The sequence below is a fragment of the Scomber japonicus genome, chromosome 20 (assembly GCF_027409825.1).
Source record: "Scomber japonicus isolate fScoJap1 chromosome 20, fScoJap1.pri, whole genome shotgun sequence".
Classification (NCBI taxonomy): domain Eukaryota; kingdom Metazoa; phylum Chordata; class Actinopteri; order Scombriformes; family Scombridae; genus Scomber; species Scomber japonicus.
This window is the reverse complement of record NC_070597.1, coordinates 13,079,979-13,099,901: the sequence shown is the minus strand read 5'-3', so window position 1 is coordinate 13,099,901 and position 19,923 is coordinate 13,079,979. Positions and strand designations below refer to the sequence as shown.

At 43.3% G+C, this 19,923-nt stretch overlaps 1 protein-coding gene across 22 annotated transcripts in view; it reads right to left on the bottom strand.

The window, feature by feature from the left end:
- Positions 1-19,664, bottom strand: part of tcf7l2 (transcription factor 7 like 2) — a 93,110-nt gene extending 73,446 nt beyond the window's left edge. For all 22 annotated transcript variants that reach the window (XM_053341922.1, XM_053341926.1, XM_053341923.1 and 19 more), the window contains exons 1-3: positions 19,185-19,664; positions 18,950-19,016; positions 18,625-18,749 (exon numbers count right to left, since the gene is read on the bottom strand). In XM_053341922.1, coding sequence (XP_053197897.1) covers positions 18,625-18,749; positions 18,950-19,016; positions 19,185-19,373 — 381 coding nt within the window. In that variant the 5' untranslated portion in view covers positions 19,374-19,664. The remainder of the gene's footprint in view (positions 1-18,624; positions 18,750-18,949; positions 19,017-19,184) is intronic.
- Between the last annotated feature and the right edge of the window lie 259 nt (positions 19,665-19,923).

Below are 19,923 nucleotides of genomic sequence, written 5' to 3'. Positions count from 1 at the left end.
GAGCCCTCTCGTTGTAAAATGGGAGAAACTGAGACAGAAAGAGCAGAGAAAAGTGAGAGCAGGGAGTAGAGGGAAGAATATAAACTTTAGTGAGACCTTAACCCCCCCCCAACCCCTCCCTCCGCCCACCCCCCCCCACCTCTCCCCACTTCTCAACAGCTGCCAGGTCACTTTACGAATGTCTGGGAGAAAATATGCAGCAGGGTGTTGTATCATTTTGTCAAGAGGGAAATGTGCACTTAAATGTGCAAGTAAGTAAGCGTTCAGTATTCCAATATGCGAGATGACTGAAAGTTAAGGATTATATCATTGAAATGGGTTTAGCACATGCTTCAAATGTTAGCACGCATCTGAGCCCACAGGGAATAAAGATGCAAAAAAAAAAAAGTGGTCCTCAAAGGGAGATAAACTGGAGTCCAATATTTGAGAGTTCAGCATGTCTTTGGCATTTGTGCACTAACATTTCTTGTTATTTATTAACTGAAATATCTGTGAGGAGCTAAAAAAGCTGATGCAAGAGTCCCATAAACAACTTGCTGTACCAAAACCAAGAAGCAAGAAGTGAGATGTGAAAAAGTTATGTCAACAGAAGGTGAAATCTGTTAACTGCTCTGCTGATTCAGTGATTTTGAGGAACCAAAGCATGTAAATGAGCTCCATACTACAACTGTAATATGGAGCCCCCCCCCCCCCACCCCCTCCCATGACCTACCCAAAAAAACTCCCATTATCACATGAACATCCCCGTGGGTGCTGTCACATTTACTCTCACCAGCGTGGTCGTTTCAGTCTCAATGGAGGAGCTTGTGTTCATTAATATCGACCTTAAAGTCCAAGGCTATGAGACCCAAACCATATGAATTCTTCATCTTCCTCATAACCTAGAGCCAGACCTGAGTGACAAGCCTTATGTGGAGAAAAGACGAGGCATGATTTAGGTGAAGTTTGGGTGAAGGCAAAACAAGAAGAGCCGCAGCGGGGTCTGATTTTTGGTTGTGATCAGGACCAGAGGATGCTAAAGCCAGGCTTGGGGCTGCCTTGTCTCGATGGATAACTAATGAGAACAGAGAAAAATCTATCCGGCAATTCACTGTGATACCATCGACAGGGGCAGATCACTACCACAGATTGGAGAGAGTGGGGTGTAGCAGGAGAAAGAAAAGAAAAAAAATAATAAAAACAGACAAGGCAGGGGTGTAAGGAAAGAATAAGAATGAGGGAGTGAGAAGTAGAGAAAGGAGAGAGGCAAGAGATAGAAGGGAGGGGAAAAAATTCACAATGATGACACGAAAGTGCAAAGAGCGATTAAGGATTTACTTTCAAAAGGACTCCTATTGATCTTTTTTGATAGACCTGCAATAAATCAAACCGGATTGACTCGCATGAGAACCAAGCCTAATCCTTTAGTCAGATCCAGGAGAACTCCAACCAAACCAGCTGTTAATTTAGGCTTTACAAGATAAAGCGGGAGAAATCCAACCTGATGTACCCTAGGGCAGAGGCTTACATCATCTCTGTAAAGCAATCAACTTATTGCCAGTTTGGAGAGGTAATCAGAGCACATACTGAGAGGAGAGGGAGTGAGGGAGGGGGGTGTGTTTCTGGGTGGAAAAAGAGAAAAGGGAGACAAGAGATGGCTGAAGAGGTTAGAGAGAGAACAGAAGCACATGAATGAAAGAAACAAGAAGAAATGAAAATGAAGTCCGCTTTGAGAATGTTATTTAAAAAAGAGAGAAAAACTTTCTGTGTGCTGGACAGATATACACAGGTCCTCTGACAGAAACAATGAAACTTAAACTTTGAAAAAAAATAAAATAAAATGTGTTTACACGGAATACATCTCCAATTATCTCCAGAGGGCGAAGATGAAACAGAGAGGAGCTATAGCTAGCTGCAAACAGTAGCTCTCCAGGCTGACAGCAGGGAGTGGAGGCAGGCAGGCAGGCTTCGGTGCCCCCCTCTCCTCCTCCTCCGCGCCACCCTGTAATTTCCCTGGAGGCCAGCCCAGATCTCGTCCCCGTCCCCAGTGGACGGTGCCACCTCAGCCGGGTCCTGCCAGCCGCGCTGTGGCTGAACCATAGCGCAACCATAGTAATTAAAATGGTTATTTTTGTTTGGGGGAACAAGAGGGATTTTTTTTTTCCGAGCGCTGGACGGAAGTATTGCAATACACCATCCAACCCACACTGAGTAAACCACGCTGATGTGTTTTTTCAGTTGCACTTTCTCTGTTTCTGTATGTGTACTGTATGTCATCAGAGTACTACATGGGTTTTAGTTCCTCTTCTTAACTGGGTGTGTGACACCGCAGTGGAGGATGCGGAGGATAAAGCTTCAAAACCACACAAGCAGCCCCCCCCCCCCACCTCTACCCCCCCCTCTACCCCATGCACACACTGACACAAAGACTCATTAGCTCACCATCTCCCCTGTCTTTAATGTCCTGTTTACAACGCAAAACAACCAGATCAGGACTGAAATCCAATCACAGAGCTTTGCAGGGCCCTTCACGTCGGCCTCGCAGGAGAGCTGAGGAGAAGCAGGCCTTGTAGTCTCTGGACACTGTCCAAGGGAAACCAAACCACAGGAGTCCAAACAAAACCACACATAAAATCAGAGTTAAAACAGCAGCCTCTATTCAGCCCATCATGACCCCACCAGCACACACACAAAAACATACACACACACACTCTTTGGCCCCTGCTTCTCTATACAGTCTCTTGGTTACACTGCATGCACACAGGGATCACTCCGACTTTCGGCGGGGCTCCTCTCGCGTCTCCAAACTGACTGTGGAGGCTCGGCAACTTTGGCTTTGACACAGACTCATTCGTGTGTGCATATATCGCCCCCAACACACACGCACACACACACACACACACACACACACGGGATAGATCCATGTAAAGGAGACTACCACTTAAGCTAGACTCACATCAGCCTGTGCTATCTTTAGCAGCTGGGTTAAACTGTTAAAACCGCACAACAACTAACCCCCCCCCCCCCTCTCCGACTTCAAATAAGACGGCCTGGCTCTTTGGCTGTGGCTGCCCACTGGCACCTCCCTCCATGGCCACAAGGTCACACGTTTAATTACACAGAAAGTAGTAATCTCAACAGACAGATGGCAAGCATGCCGCCTCTCAATTACTTTATGCCCAATTGAATCATTACTGATGTTATTTGTTAAATTATAGCACGCAGAAAAACACCACCAAAAACTGGATTTGTGCTACAAGTGGGAGGAGGGGAGGGGGCTGCGGGTCGCGACAGTGTTAGGACAGAGAGGCAGATGTGCCTCATGCCAAGCAACTGTGACAGAGATCAAAAAGGCGTGAAGAATACAAGCGCATGACTGTGTTGGCTTTTGGGAAAAATTGGAAGTTTAATACCACAGTGATCAGTGCCAGAGAAAACAGACCCTTATTTTTCTCGAAACCAAAACTGGTACAGAACATTGGCCTATGTGGAAACAGTCGGCTCCCGGCAGCCCAGTTGAGGAAACCGCATGACAAGGCCAATTTAAAACGTGAAGAAAGTGTCTGTCTCTTATAAGTGAGCCAAGGAAAAAGAGTTGGATTTTCTGAGGTTTTTTCTCTCTCTCCCCCAACCCCCAACCCCCAACCCATCTCTCTTTTTTTAAACATTTTTTTTTAGGACAACCATTATTTCATTGGGGAGCATCCCGTTGGGCTCAACTCCTTTTTTGAAAACCCCTGAATGGCAAGTGTGAGCGGTCTCATCTCAGCATCCACCCCTGTTGCTGCCTCACTCATCATTTCTCAGCTCCTCCTGCCAATGGCTTCTGTGAACAATTAGAGGCTGACTTTCCCAGCATCTCAGACCACAGCATCTCAATCTCTGGCCAGGGAGCTACAACAGTCGAGCTAGCCCGGGCCAAGAAACAAGACTCTCTTCGAGCTCAGTGCCTGCATTTTGCTATTTATTCATTGCTGACTGTTAGCGAGGCCTCTCTCATGCCTGTTTATGATTTAACACGACCACATAGCTAAATAACAGCAAATTAACTGTGCTGACTGGCCTCATTAATGTCATGAATAAAATGCTTTCAGTGAGATCATTTCTGAATGTTCAAGCCCAACCACTAATGTTAACTCAATTACAAAAAATTGATTCTTGGGCCGACCGAAGAAAGTTAATGCTTTGGCCTGGAAGACAATAAATTCTCCAGCTGATTGGCCGCTTGCTTGAGTATATTTCTTCTCCATAATTCCCTCTAGTACCCATGGGTGTGATATTAAACCACAACTTTATGTCTCAGGTCAAATGTATGCTATGTAAAACAAAACTTGACTACATAATGTACAGCTGAGGCCAATGTTTACATCTAAATTCACCAATGCATTATGAGGAAGACCATTAACATGTTGGTTCACGAGCTTGAAAAGCCAAGCCACATACTATGAAACTACATAGAGTGGTAGTGAAAAACATTTGTCCTACTGGTGACCGTAATAAGACTGGCAGCTTGCCACTAACTGGGAACAGTTGTGTTGAGAGGCACGTCTACTGATGTAAAATGATCTGTGGGAGCATATAGAAAACTTCCACAAGTTCATTTTTTTTTCTGAGCCGGGGTGAGGAATTCCACTGGCCTATAGACAGCAGCCAGCAGTTGTTCTCCCATGAGGGTGGGCAAGCATCTGGGAAGGAGCGGGTAGGCGATTCAGGAGAAGATGATGACTAGATCTGAATATTTACAGCACAGGATTTTCAGATTGTAGGACTCAAAGTGATCCCAAAGGCGAGTGTAGAAAATGAGAAGAAAAGGTCCGTGGAACTTCCCCTAGAAGGCTCAGAGGACTTACAGTAATGGGTTGCAGGCACATCCACTACCCCACTATCCTGAGAGGATGGGGGAGGTTTCCTGTTCGACTTTTCAGTGGTGCCATTGCTCTGCTTGGGAGAGAAGCTGCACTGCTGTTTAATAGCATAATATTCTGGAGTACTATGCGCAGTCACAGACCAATATTACCAGAGGGAGGTTGAAGGGTAATTTTTTTACATGACATTTTGGTTACCAATGAGTCTGCATCCCAAAAACTATGTTGCATATTTTTAAAGTTTGGATCATCACAATGGATTTCTGAATTATAAGTAAACCTCAACTAGACAAGACTGAATCTGATTCTCCTTTATCAAACCATAACTGAATCAAATCTTTCGAAATCACTGAAATTATTGCTTTTCTTATTCAGGCAGACGTTACATAGTGAAACATTTAAAACTCGGAAGGCCACTACTTGCATCTTGTGGTTGTTGGTACTAATGAGCCCATGACAGGTCTCACATCTGCAGGGATGTAATTGCAGCATGTATGCATATCATATCCAAGCTCTAAATCTCAAAATATAAGCAACATATCTGCGGGCGGCTGCAGATATGCTTCAGCTAGACGCCCTATAAACATTACATCTGTTGCAATGTTTATCTATACGGTCCATGAGAAATAAACATTAACATAACAATACAATGCATGCTGGTGGTGTTTAACTCTTGGTGTATGCAATGGAATTCCTGCAGCCGCATAACAAAACTAGACTTCAAATGTCTGCACAATGCTTTATTTTTACCTATACATTCTTCCAATTATTTTAACAGAAGCTATTCCACTGTTTCATTTTCATTAAAAGTTCAAACATAATTCCATGTTGCATGAGCTTGCAATTTACAAAATTCAAGATTTCTCAATTTGATTGACTTAAAACATAAGCAACTATGTTTAAAGGCAAAAATAGGATCTTCAAATGTCATACTTTATTTAATAGCAGTGTATCTTTTCCCATAAAAGCACAAGGCCGAGAGCTTGGAAAGTTTGTACGGTGCACACAGTGGCTGCAGGAGGTGCATGCACAGACGCATACAGCATGTTTCAGTCTTAAGCCTCATGACTGCAATGTGGCCTGTCCATCTGATCCCCCACCAGCAGGGAATTCAAGCTGATGCTGTCTCCCAATGGCCCACACTTGACCGTGGGCCTAGTCTTTCCCCAGCTGCTGTACGGCAGTCATGGGCGGCAGCACTGGCACCTGTCTTTGACAAGCCTCCACATTCACACTGACTCTGGTTTCCTGAGGCTGACTGCCTGGCAGTCAGGTGACAAATGCTAACACACACTCTCACTGCCTCTGACACCGAGTGCAAACACACATGCACACAGGCAATCCAAATCTACTGAACCAAGAGGCACTTAAGTATGATCTCGACCACTTAAAAAGCACCGGCATCATAGTGAGAGAGGTCTTAGCCTCTCATGTCTCTCTGTCTGATAGCAAACGCTACCCTGATTCAGGCTGTGGCTTGGAGCTGTAAACCAAAGCTTCCCTCAACGCCTCTCACCCGCCCGGCTATGCTCTAACCACTGTTTTTGCATACCGCTCAGCTTGTGTAACCATTGAGTGGTTTTGCTCCACAGAGACAATGGCTCTGTAGCAGACTAAGCAGAACTAAGCCATCTAATGTTAATGCATTGCAAGAGTTGATAAACAAAAAATCAGTCCACGCTACACAAGAAACCCAGACAGAAAATAACTTGGAGCAATGAGAAATACAAACGCTCTCGTGATAACATAGTAAAAGTCACACAGGCGAGACTGCCAGTGGCTGGGGCAAACACTGCTGAGGCCTGAAGGAAAGATTACTCAGGTGAGCCGGTCACCAGGCTCAGGGCCTTGTGTGCCTACAATAAACACCGGCATCCACACTGTGAGTCAATTTGAAACTCTCAATCTGGGTCAGAGCGAATTTTATGACCATCACCATCAACACAACCCCCCCTACATAATTTTATCAGTTTGTGTAATTCAGCTTTCTCTTTTGTCTTTATGCTTCAGTCACTTGCAGTTTCATTGAAATAGTTTGTTAAGATGCTTACTTGATATCTTGACACTAGAACCAAAAATTAGGTTCCAGGTCTAATCTTTAAGGGCAATTAATCAGTATGAGTGTTCCCACTGTGGCCACAACTGCTGCATATAGAAAAGGCAGTCATTTAACTTGTAGGATGTGGAGGAGACGACAGGACCTGATTGAGCTCTCAGTACTGGTACTCACTCTGCCGCCCAGCGGACCACAGCCACGTTTCCCCACCTCATTTGCAAAGCAATCCCGCTTCCCGCCCACTCAGTGCACTCAGTGCATCTTTTTGTCATTTCCAAGTGCAGGCCCCATTTGTTTTGTCCGCTGAGATGGCAATAGGGGAGGGGAGTAAGGATCCAGGTCTCAAGGAGACTGCTCTGCAACCACAGAGCATCTTCACATGTAGCTCCCTCCCCTCTCCTTAAAAAAATACACACCCACATCCATCCAGTCCACTGAGCCAACACACACTCACCTCTCCCCTGCCTGACTAATGTGCCCTGACACTCGTACATCACCCGTAAATTGGCCAAATGAATTAACCACGGCCCCTGCTTAGCTTTACGGGCTTTAAATGGATTTTCTCCTCTCCAGGTCTGCCCAATAATTGCATTTATCCATCTTGTTGAAGCCAGGTTTACACACTCGCAAAGATCATGCCAATCCCCGGATACATTTTCCGCTCTGGTGGCAAGAGTGTGAGAAATTTGTCATCGGATCATAACAGGTAATTCAAACAACAATTAGCTTGACGACTCCGCCGTATGTCAATGTCTGGCTCCTTGTTGGACAGGACATTGGTTAGGCCAATGAGGTGCTCTCTATCTCTTCATCTGTCTGTATCTCTTCTTGCTGCTCTTCCCTTGTGCCTCAGTGTGATAAAATGAGCTTTGTAATACTTTTTATCTATCATCCAAGCCTGCAGGTTAAAGCAGCAAACACCCACAGTAGGGAAGAAAGTAGGGGCTATGAGTCTTCATTGTTCACACACACATTCAGACAGAGAGCACAGGCAAAGCTGTGAACATCTACATCAGTGGGGGTCATCTCCACACTTGTGAATGTTTGAACAGAAGTGCATTAGACACTGGGGGGGGCCCAAAGGACAATTCAGCTATGTAAACATACAGCAACTTCCTTCCCTCTGCTCCTCCAGGCCTGCACTGAGACAAGCCACTGTTTAAACAGCATACATAGCATTCCAGTGCCTGGGCCCCGGCCAGCTGCTGCATCCTCACTGCAGGCCTGCCTGCCTGCCTGCCTGAGCAGAGACAGATACAGGCCTTACAACAGAAAGGGTCATCCACAGCAGACAAAGAGCTTTTATAGACATGCAAAATTGGACTCATCCACTAGAAATGCTCCACAGCCCTGTGCTGGCTGCTTCAATGCTGACTACCAGAGTCCACGCCAACCTCCCACGGAAGACAGATTAGCTGTTGTAATGTTTAGAACCGTCACGTCGCTGACAGAGCCATGCTAAAATCTTTACCACTTGACGCCACCTGTAATGACGAAGCTGGAAATTTATCTTTATTGATATTTCAAATATGCAAAGTGTGGCGGCCAATAAAGATAGAGGAGGCTGTAAAGATGAGATAAAGAGCCTCCTGGTTCTAAAGGGCACTGTGACGTGCATCACATGACACAAAGGCCACCCCTGCTTAGCGATGCCAGTCTGTAATCTTGAAACTTTCATTGCAGTGTGTGAGTGCAGTGGTTTCGAATCGACGGTTAGTATCTGAAATTGACCTTTGCTTACATGCCAGTAGACAGTAAATACCTTACCACCAGGAAAAAGATATTTATAATGCTCAAAATTGTTTACAGTACACATTTCTCTCTGGCTGCTTCAGATTAATTTAAGATAAGGTGATTATCACAGGCCAAGTGTGAGAAGCACACAAGCATGAAAAACTGTGTGTATATATATATTCATACACAAGACGTTTAAATATTACCATCCAAAAGTTACTGGCCAACAACTCCTTACTGGTTTATCCACTAAAGACAAACTCTGACATTTTGTGGTGTTAATTTTGGACTTTCTCAGGGATCGCTCTGCTTAAAAAGCTTCCAAAGCAAATGTGAAAATTCAGTCTAACACTCTGGATCCCTCAGGGAAGGGTTAGGAAAAGAAACTTCCACTGGGGAACCTGCTAGAAGACTTGTGTCCCATTTTGGTTCCAGACCTGTCATTGGAGAAAACCAGGATGTAGAACAATCATCGTAAAGTTATCCCGCGCCAAACATGTAAATTTGAGTACAGGGGACATGTGCAGTATTAATCTACATTTAATATTTAACACAGAGATCCTGTAAATCAGCCGTCATTCAGGCTTGGTTTTTATTACAGGAAGACAACAGTCATTGCTTCCTCCCTGTGTCAATGCCTCAGCAGTGGATACCATCAGAGCTGCCAACGACGGTGAACCACAGGTCATTATTCCAATCAAACAGTAATTTCAGGGTGGCTAGATTGCATTGTTTTCCGCCTCAGCAGTGCCACGTTCCCTCCTCCTGCCTATCTGTTTGTCTGCCAGTTCATTTGGTTCTTCAAGTCTGTCTATCTGTCTATCTGTCTGTCTGTCTGTCCTCCCTACCCTCAAATCCATCCCCACTGGCTGGATGGTGAAGGCCACTCATCTCATCTCAGGACAGTTGTCCAAACAAGACACTCCATTCACTCTGACCCCTCAAGGGAGGAAGGTAATTGACAATTCACTCAGTGCCGTAAGTCAATTTGTTCGCTTTTGGAATTGACCCCAAACGCAGCTGACACACCGACACCTCATATACACACACACACACACACACACACTGACGACGGTGGGAGGGCTGGAAAAGCTTGTTTTTAAAGCTAAAAACACAGGAAAAACAACATCCCATACACGTGTTTTTGAGCTTCAGTAACATCCATTTCGGTAGGAAAGATATTATTTGAAAGGCAACTTAAAATTCAAAAATGTCTGAATGAAATCATAGGAGAAAAAAAAAAGCAAAATAGAAATAACACTACAAGTTGTTTACATCTACATTAAAAAAAAGCCTTGATGCCAAATTTTGGAGCAAAATAAACACTTCATCCACTCCATACACTTCTACCTGTACAATGGTTGGCAGTGTATGGCTCACGTGCAGGGGGGGTAGACCATGTGTGGATGTAACAAGCTGTTCATATGAAATGTTATCTAGTGCTGTGTACACAAGTTGACAGCTGTCTCCCTACAAGAGGCGTATTATTATTATTGTGTGTAAATAGGTTTCTAACAGCTGGTTAAAGAGCTAACATGGGAATTTACTCTTAATCTGTTTTCCTCAGGAATCTAACGCTGCTCCACACTGCACGTCAGTGGAAAGGGGGTTACATTTTATTAGCCTTGTACATTTTTAAGTAATCTCGCCAACAGTTTTTCCTTTTTTTTCTTTTTTTTTTTTCTTCTCCTGCAAATCCCACCATAATCCGCAGATTAGTAGATGAATTTATTTCTGCTTGCACTCTAAAACCTCCCTCACCTTTTCGCAGGCAGTTTATGAATCCACCACCTTTAACGACAAACAAGCAGACGATCACCTCATTAGTGCACTCGCGCCGCTTCTCAAACTGAAATGCACATAACCGAACACACACACACACAAACACACACATACACACCCCTCGGAGCTTATCCTCACACAATTAAAAGTTTAATTAGTAGATTAAAAATACATTGACTGGAGTTTTATCACCTTAAACTCTTCCATTATGTGTTTAGCACACACAAAAAGCCTCCTTCCCATCTGAGCCATTTTGAACAGATTATCTATATACACAAAGCTCCTTGACTACATTAAGACTGGAGATACAAGATAGAAAAACAAGACTGTGGAAAAAAAACACCATCTGCATAAAATACTGTTAGAAACTGAACTCATTTTGATACTGGAAGTGGAACTTTATATTATTTATGTATATGTCTCGTAATAAATCAAAATATTGCAGAATGTACATGAGATGTGGTAATATGAGCCATTGTGTTTCCATTTTGTGCTAAAAAAGAGATTTGCTGATGTTATACAAGAGATACCCAGTATTTTCTTCCACTACTGTCTTATTATTCATTTACCAGATGAGAAGTTTAAAAAAAAATAATTAGTTTGTTTTTTTTAACAAAAGGTATTCGCATGAATGAGATTCTTCTACTGTGGTACGTTCCAGAGCATTCTACCACATCCATAAAAGGCGGGTGTACCACAGGTGTTCACGGCATACTGGCACAGCTAGTCATTATCTAGCCCGACATGATCATTAAGAGCTGTGATGGCAGTGTGGCACCTCCTCCCTCTGTGCACATACACACACAAACTGAAAAAAAAAAAAAAACTCCAATGGAAGCTCAAGCACTCCCTATCAGTTGTTGTAAAAAAAAAAAAAAAAAAAGAAAAGGGTGAGAGGGGAAGCTCCTTTCTCAACGAAAAGCATGTCAGCGCCGGTGCACTTTGACCCTTCCCAAACACACTCCACAATCCAAACAGAAGGCCGGCACCACCAGAATTCCTCCAGCGTCACAGCGGCCCTCTCTCGCCCTTGCAGCTTTTAAGGGAATTTTTTTTTTTTTTGATGACGATGAGGGTGGGAAGCACGGAGAGAGCGACGTGGAGGAAAGCGTGGTAGTGGAGGGGGGGCGGGGGGGGGGGGGGGTGAGGGGTAGGGTAGGGTGGGTGGCGGTTGATTCAGTGGCAGAAACCACACACATGAACACATGCCTGCTCGTCAAGCGTGGCTGAAAGCTGAAAATTGCTTGCTCCAATCTGTGTTCCTCTCTCCGCTCAGTCCTTACTGCTTTTTTTTTTTTTTTTTTTAAACGGGAAGATAAATGTGAAGCCTAGGGGCACTATTGTTTGGACATCTAACCAGGAACTGTCGCTGCTCTCATTGCCCTGGCATTAACAGCAATTATGCGCTCCATTCAGACGGCTTTTGTGCGTCCGACCCCTAGCACCCCCCCCTGCCGTCACCCCTCCGTCCTCCCTCCACTCACACACACATACACACACACAATCCCAACACACATTTCCCGCTTTTCTCTGCCCCCTCCCGCCCCGTGCTTTCCCTCCCACTCTGCTGCTACTGGTGAACTCATTTGGCTACTGGAGCATTCTGGTCCTATTATGAATGAACTTACAGAAATATGCACATTCAGGCGAGGAAAAGAAGATGGGGAGAAGAAAAAAAATGCACATACCAGAAGTATTTCTGGAGTGATACCTGAGCTCAAACAAATCGTCACATAACATTCTATAAATTGCTTGCTGTCCATCAGAAATACACTGTAGTTAAAATCCACTTCAATGCACAATCACAACCCTACAAGAGTAAATACTTGAAATACTCTTCAACACTCAAAACCACCTAGCTATGAAATGACATTTACAGTGATTTTGTAATTATGGTTCTTTCTTAAAAAAAAAATACAGATTCTGTGTAATAATCCCTTGAATCCTGTTAATCCTAACCCTAACCATAACCTTCATATCTAAAAAGATGCAATCAATAGTCATTTTAACCTTATCTTTTGAGCTGGATTCGCCACAGTAACACTGTCAATAAAATTATCTTATTGCCATTTTCACTAACTCTTTATTTGAAACAGTTCCATGTAAGTTCACTCTGTTGGCAGAAAAATGAGAAGAAGCTTCACATTCTAGCAACCAACATGTGTATTTGTACTAGAGGCCACTTAACAATTAATAATAATAATGATGATGAATGGAACAGCTAAGCACTGACCTGCAAAAATGTACAAATTCAAGAAGAGCAATATTATAGCACAACAAGTTTTTGCAAGTACTTTCAGGATTTGTGTTATATAGTCATTATTAAATATTGTGAAAAGCACAATTTTATAGGCTTTAATACTGTACTGTAGACTAAATACATGAGAATAGATTCAATAATACATATCAGCTTTTGTGCATATTTTTGCACTGCTTTAAAACTGACTGCTAAATGTGTTGTATTCAAGGAAAAACTGTAAATAAATATAAAGCATCAGCATGCTCTGTATACAAATTTAACTGGTGGCTACATGCACACACACACACACACACACACACACACACACACACACATTAATTTAATTTCCATGTTTCAGGGAGCCCCAAGCTCTGTGGGCAAGCAGCAGCAGCAGCAGCAGCTAGCCTATATTTAACAGATGACAAAAGTTGCATTCCAGATGTACAGTACTATCTTTGTGTTGAGCGCTATAGAAATGCATGGGAGAAAGCAGGAGCGAAGGAAGGGGGGTGCTGAGAGAGAGAGTGTGGGGGGGGGGGGGGGGTTATTGGGGGTTGAGGAGGGGGCACCAGTGCACAGCTGCTAAACTAATGCCTTTTTTCTCAAACACAGAAAAGCAGAGTGTGGTGGCTCACTGACAGAAACAGTGAAGGATACAGGAGGTGAAAATAGATTTAACCGTCCTGATAATAATGTGTTTTACAAAAAAAAAACTAATTTCATCCAGGCTAAATGAGTAACAGGCATAATCTGTTGCATTGAAGTCAAAATTAGGCATCAGATTAGCTGTTATTGCATTAAAAACAATGAAGTCAATGATTTAATTAAAAAAAAAGGTTCAGCTCCAAACCAGACTTGACTGCAGCTGAACATTAGCTACACCCTAACCCAGCTCATGCCGCCACCAGGGAACCACGACTCCCTTTGCACTAGTTAAAAAATCTGATTAGAAACACACCCACTAACTGAATGATTTTTTTTTTTTTTTTTTTTTTTGCTTTTTGTGGTGTTTCAAGCAGAGTGACAGATCGACGGGTGCATAAGCTCTCACACGACTCAGCCTGCCAACATCATCAGCATTAGACAATTAAGCCCCATTAACTGAGAGAGAAAAAAAACCCAACATATACATACATATATATATATACACATATACATACACACACATATATATATATCCTCAGTAAATATTTACTGCACAAATCTTTTCCATTCATTCACCAGGCAATAACAAAACCTTACTGTACTCCCTCTCCCTCTCTTTCTGAGTCCCCCCCCCACACCACCACCCCCCCCCCCTCTACATCTGCGATTCATTGACTTTACAATTTACCACATGTCGAGATGGGAGAGGTCGAGCCTCCATCTGAATCACGGCACAAATATGCGAGTGATTTATTGTTTTAAAAACCCTGGGCCGATTTAGTGCAACTCCACTTTTCCTGAGCATTACTCCTATTGGCAGACCATGAACAATTACAGTTCGGACTAATTAAGCTCTGAGAATGTGCTGTGCACCGCTAATGTCTAGCAGGCCCCAATTTTAGTTTAATGGTGCCAAACTTTGCTTCCCAGCCCCCCCCCTCCTTTTTTTAACTTAACTCCTTAAATCCAAAGCAGATTGTACTTTTTTATGACTGTTTATTGAGTCGAAGAAAAAATAAGGACCTTTTCTTTCCCCTCTCCTCACATAGGATGAGAGAAACAGCAGAAGCAGAGACAGAGAGAGAGGGAGAGAGAGAGAGAGAGACAGAGAGACAGAGAGAGAGAGCAAGAGATAGAGAGAGAGAGAGAGAGAGGAAGAGAATGAGCACAAAAAGGAGTAGTGGGAGGGAGAGACAGAGCGGGAGCTGCTTCCGCCATACTTTGTAAACAAAAGTGATTTGCAAGACAAAAGGAGCACAACCTTCCAACTAAATTCAGAGTGCATTTTGCGGCTAGAGGCACAAGATGCAGCCGCGTCGTGCCACAAACCCCCCGCGGACACCAATTAGGCCCTATTAACATGTAAAGCCAATTTGATAAGGTGTGGGCCCTATCCCTTAAATCCGCATTAAACTATCTTTCCTCTTGTCACAGCCAAAAAATCCATTTACAGCAGCCGAACACACATAATCCATATGATATACCATTGTTATGCTTATGTTGCTGCCACGTTTAGGAAAGATACTGTCTGTCTGTGTCAATTATAACAGATAAGGCCACAGCAATGTGTGCACGTGAGCACAATAGAGGTGGTGTTGCATTCACTCGTGGATGTTCATTACAATAATCTGACCAGAAAATCCACCATTATTTCTTCCTAAAAATATAATGTTAAAAGGAAGTAGTCAGCCCTGTGTGAAATGGATTTTTTTTTTTTTTTTTTTTTTTTTTTTTAAATGTGCTGCAACATGAGCGATACTGGTATGACAACACCACTGAAACAAAGAGGGAAATGCTATTGTTTCAACCACAAAGCCTTCCCACCGCCTTGTAGTAGAATCGCCACGGGTTCTGGGAGCGTCCTTTTTCACTCAAAACACAGAGGTGGATGCTTGGTGTTGCATTTTCATCCCCCCCCCCCCCCCACCTCCCCCTCCTTCTTTTTTTAAACTCCTCGTAATTATACGTCGAAACTTAAAACCTCCGCCAAAATTCTCCAGGCCTGGAGAATTATGGGGCCAGGGGTGGCGTCAAATATCTTAACATTCATAAGTCCGAGAGGCAGTAAATAAAGCCAGTGGATTTACGGCCCTGCAGCCCCGATGCAGGAGAGCTGGCCGCCCAGATCCCGCTCTCCCTCCCTCAGCCTCTGAGTCTCCAGACCTGTTGAGGTGTGATGTTAGCCCACAGCACCGGAGTTAACCCACCGCCTTTTTTCACAAGCCCCATGTTAGCATCGGCACAAAACAAAAGGTAGACAGAGAGAGAGGAAGGGAGATAGAGATAGAGCGAGAGAGAGAGAGCAAGAGGGAAACAGGGGGGAAAGTGAAAAGAGATAGAAAAACCGGGGTGAACTGGCCAGGCCACTTCTCCAATTCAACCTGCACTCAGTGATCCAGCAGGCCTTTGTGTGAGGTTTAGGGAGGAGGGAGACGGAGAGGAGAGGAGGAGAGGAGGAGAGGAGTGCAGGAAGGCCTTTAAAGCCCAGGCACAGCGTCATGTCAAATTGCTAAATGATACTAAATTGTGAGCCTTCTTGGACTTAGGTGGTAGGAAAAACAAATTCTCACTGATTATGCCTCCCAGAGGTCAAACAAATTATGGTAACCACATGGAGAATTTTTTTTTCTCCCTTAAGTCATGTGAAAACAAAAATCTCAGAAACAAGGTAAAATGTCCTGCTATATCAGGATCAGTGCCAGACGACAGGGGTAATTCTAAATTGATGACATTTTCCAGCTGAGACAGGCCTGTGAATTTTAGCCACACAGAAAATTAAAAATCTCAATTAAAATCATCTCCCAAAAAATATAGAAGAAAAATAAATCAATTCAAAAAGGCCTTGATGTTGAAATCCACATCCTAAAAATATCACAGCGGCGCCCAAAACCAAGAGGAGCACCAGGAGAAAAATGAAGGGAGAAGAAGCGAGAATCAAAGCTTTTCATGACAAGACAGAGAAAGTCTCATTCCAATAATACTAGCAGTCATATTCAGTGCCTTAACGTGACATGTTAGGGAGCAAGACAGCTAATCAATGTCCAGGTGAATTATTTATACCAGCTTTAAGTCTAATACATTTATATTACAGCGACCGCTGACTTCAAAGCTCTAATGGCTGGACACACAGGGCGCTGCAGACGGTGGGGGCCGAGGCTGTACAGTAGGAAGACCACCGCGAGCCGAAAAAACCATGTTCACTGCTCAGGTAGATCTGTGAATTACGCTGTAATAAATGTTGTCTCCTTTAAAAACTAATAAAGCACCTCCTCAGCAGTCAGCCTGCACTGGACTGGACTTTTAAATTGTGTAACCTTGAATACAGGAAATGTGGCGTATATTCAGAGAGGTAACTAAACAACAAATATCAAAATCAGGGAAAGTGTCTTCAAAAAAATACATTTAAAAAAAAAGATCCTTCCTTTTCTGAAATATGCCTGAAATTAACATTTAGGAGGTGGAATTAGGAGAGAGCAAAGGTCAACACTGTCTCGCCGCAGCATCCTTTAACCACACTGCACACATTTACTGCTTTTCTAACTGCTGCATAAGCACAATGAAATGAGCGCTCCACAGAATAGTACAGACAGTCACAAAGAAAACTATAAATCTCTGAAACAAGGAAGTGCTTCAGTCCAGATCATGTGTGTGTTGTTGTGCATCAGTGTTTGTGTCAGTACTGATGAGAATAATGAGTGACTAATTCCACATACCAGCCGGTAGCGTTAACAAGGCTGGCTGAGTAAGAGGCAAAGAATGGTAAAATGTTCTCATGTGTGCATATGCTGGGAATGATCAAATCTTTGAAATTATAAAACACACACACACACACACACGTAGAGAGGATTGTGTAGGCAGCAAAAAATTATTTTGCGTGCAACTCTTGAGTGATCATGTTGAACTCAGAAGCAGAAATTGTGTCAAACACAAAAGAAGGCATTATGTGTCAGATGTGCATTTATTTTCAAGGTGTGCACAGCGCACAGAAAAAAAAAAATGGAGGTGACAAATATCAGTTTCGTTAGCCAGAACTGAGGTGGTGGCAATGGTGGGGGGGGGGGGTGGAGGGGTCACATTTCCTAATGCCTGGTCTTTGCCTTAACCTTGTAAAATGAGATGACAGGTCCTAAAGCGCAGACTTGTAATTGCAACCGTTTAAAATAGGGGGGCAAAAAAACACCCATGGTTGAGAAAATTATGCCGCTTAAGGATTGCCATTGCCCAGTGGGACTGGCGAGGTGCTGAGCAAATGAGTAAGTGTGCATAATTATAGCGTGGCTGATTGTGTCTAAATAAATAACATGAATTTATTTATAAATATGGGTTTACACACAGCACATGCTTTTTTCTTTTCTTTTTTTTTTTTTAAAGGCAATGGATTCTTCTATAGCAGCAAACAGTGGTGCACACACATGCAGAGCACAGTTCAGTGTTGCAGAATTGTTTCCATTCAATAAAATCACACTTTAAAAAAAAAAAAAAAAGAAATATATCAATGAGAAAATAAAAATTATCCATTGTTTCAGAAAGAGGGGAGGGGAAAAAAGAACTGTCATATTTGAATGCATGCACCTTTCACATAATGCCTTTACACGCTTTGACACATGCAAATAACTTTGAAAAGCTCATTTGCATATTGATTTTTATTTGTGTGGTTTTAACAGTGCTTCAACACTGCTTTGCAGCGTGTCAGAAAGCCAGTGTACAGGTCTGAATGCTCATGCAGCCTGTGTTAGGAAAAAAGGGCATTTTTGATGAGGCTGTGCAAACACAAGCCCATTGCATTATTCAGTGGCTTAAAAACATGCACTTGTAGCCTGTAATGCAGTGGAGCCTGCACAATAATAATAATACAAATTCCACACTGCTCATGCGTTTCATTAAAAAAAAAAAAAAAAAGTTGTTATGAAAGTTTACAAAAAAAAACAACACAGTAGCATGTCAGTAAAAAATACCACATGTGCTGCCATAATAACCCAAAATGTGCTGCTTTTTTTCTGGGGGGTTTTAGCAGTGTTAGCATGCTAGCTGCTGCTCAGGACACACACACAGGCTGCAGACGGACATGCCACTGTACTGAACACTTAGCAAGAGTTGCACAACTTGGCTCTACTTTTTTTTTTTTTTTTTTTTTCCTCGGTTGAATTTCTAGGGTGACAACTCTACGCGTCTGCCTGCTGTCTCCGTGTCCACTCGGGAGTCCGTGTGTGTATGTGTGCGCAAGCGTGTGTGTGTGTATGTATGTGTGTGTGTGTGTGTGTGTGTATGTATGTGTGTGTGTGTGAGTGAGTGTGTGCACATACAGTTGAAATAAATGAACTTACTGTGCGTGCTGTTGGAGAAAGTGATCCATTGGGAAGGTAGGGGCTTGTGAGATCGGGGATCATTATAAATGGATAGCCCGGGTACGGTGGGCTCTTGAACAGCCCTCCATCTTGCCTTTTCGCAGCTAACATGGCGGGGGGGGAAAAGAAGAAAACTTTTTTTTATAAAGTGGCCTTAAAAGTTTTTAATCTTAAAAAAAATGCACTTGGGCAATAAAGCGGAGTAGATCCCCTCCGCCGGGCACATAATGTCATAGTGCAAAAAAAAAAAAACAAAAGCAAAAAAAAAAAAAAACAAGACGGGAATAATAAAGCACAAACTCACCCTCCTCTAAACTTTCTCTTGTTTTGTCTCTGAAAGTTTCAGATCTAGGCGGAGGCCGTCTTTCCGCCTTGAAATGCAATGAAACACAGGGATTGCGTTAAAGTTAACACAACGGGCGACGAAGGCTGATAGTTAACTTTCTTCTCAAGTCTATCAGTGCTACAATGTAACAAATGTAGGCCCCTAGTTTAACACAGCCGATCGATCCTCCTGTTTCTGTCTTTTTTTAACTTACCTCTGAATCCGACGAGCTGTTTTGATTCGTTTCCGACTCGTTTACAAGTGAAGATTTGACATCTGCTAAATCCCTTTCTGCCGAGGAGTTCTCCGAAATTTTCTCTTCCTGCTCCCCTTCGTCTTTGAAGGAAATCATTTCATCGTTTGCACCCAGATCGTCCCCTCCACCGCCGTTGAGCTGCGGCATTTTTTCCCGAGCAAAAAATATTTTTTAAGGGGGCAAAAACACAAAGTTTTAAACCCTTGATCTCGGGGATCAGGGAAGTCCGAGTTTAAGTTTGGGGTCTGTATTGGCGTTTTCCAAAGCTCTGGCGGTTGGTACAAAACTAAAAAAGAAGGGAATCTTGGCAGAAAAAGGAAGCCGGAGAAGGAGCCGAGCCGCTCGGATTGAGTGAGTTGAAGTTGGTCGGAGTGGTTTTCAGTTCAAAGGCGGCGCTGATTGACAGATAGAGAGGGATGGAAATAGAGAGAGTCTGGATTCAGGATTATTGACAGGGAGAAACACACAAGAAACTAATGAGATTCAAACAGGGAGGGACTTGAAGTGACGTTTTCATAAATAGGAGGAAAGGGAAAAAAGAGAGAGAGAAGAGAGAGAGAGAGAGAGAGAGAGGGAGGGGGGGGGAGAGAGAGAAAGAGAGAGGGAGGCTGGAGGAAGCCGGCGGACGACTGCAGTGAAAAGCATGTGAGGAGGAAAAAGGCAGTTTGGGAGCAGGACAGTGATGGTAAAATAGGAG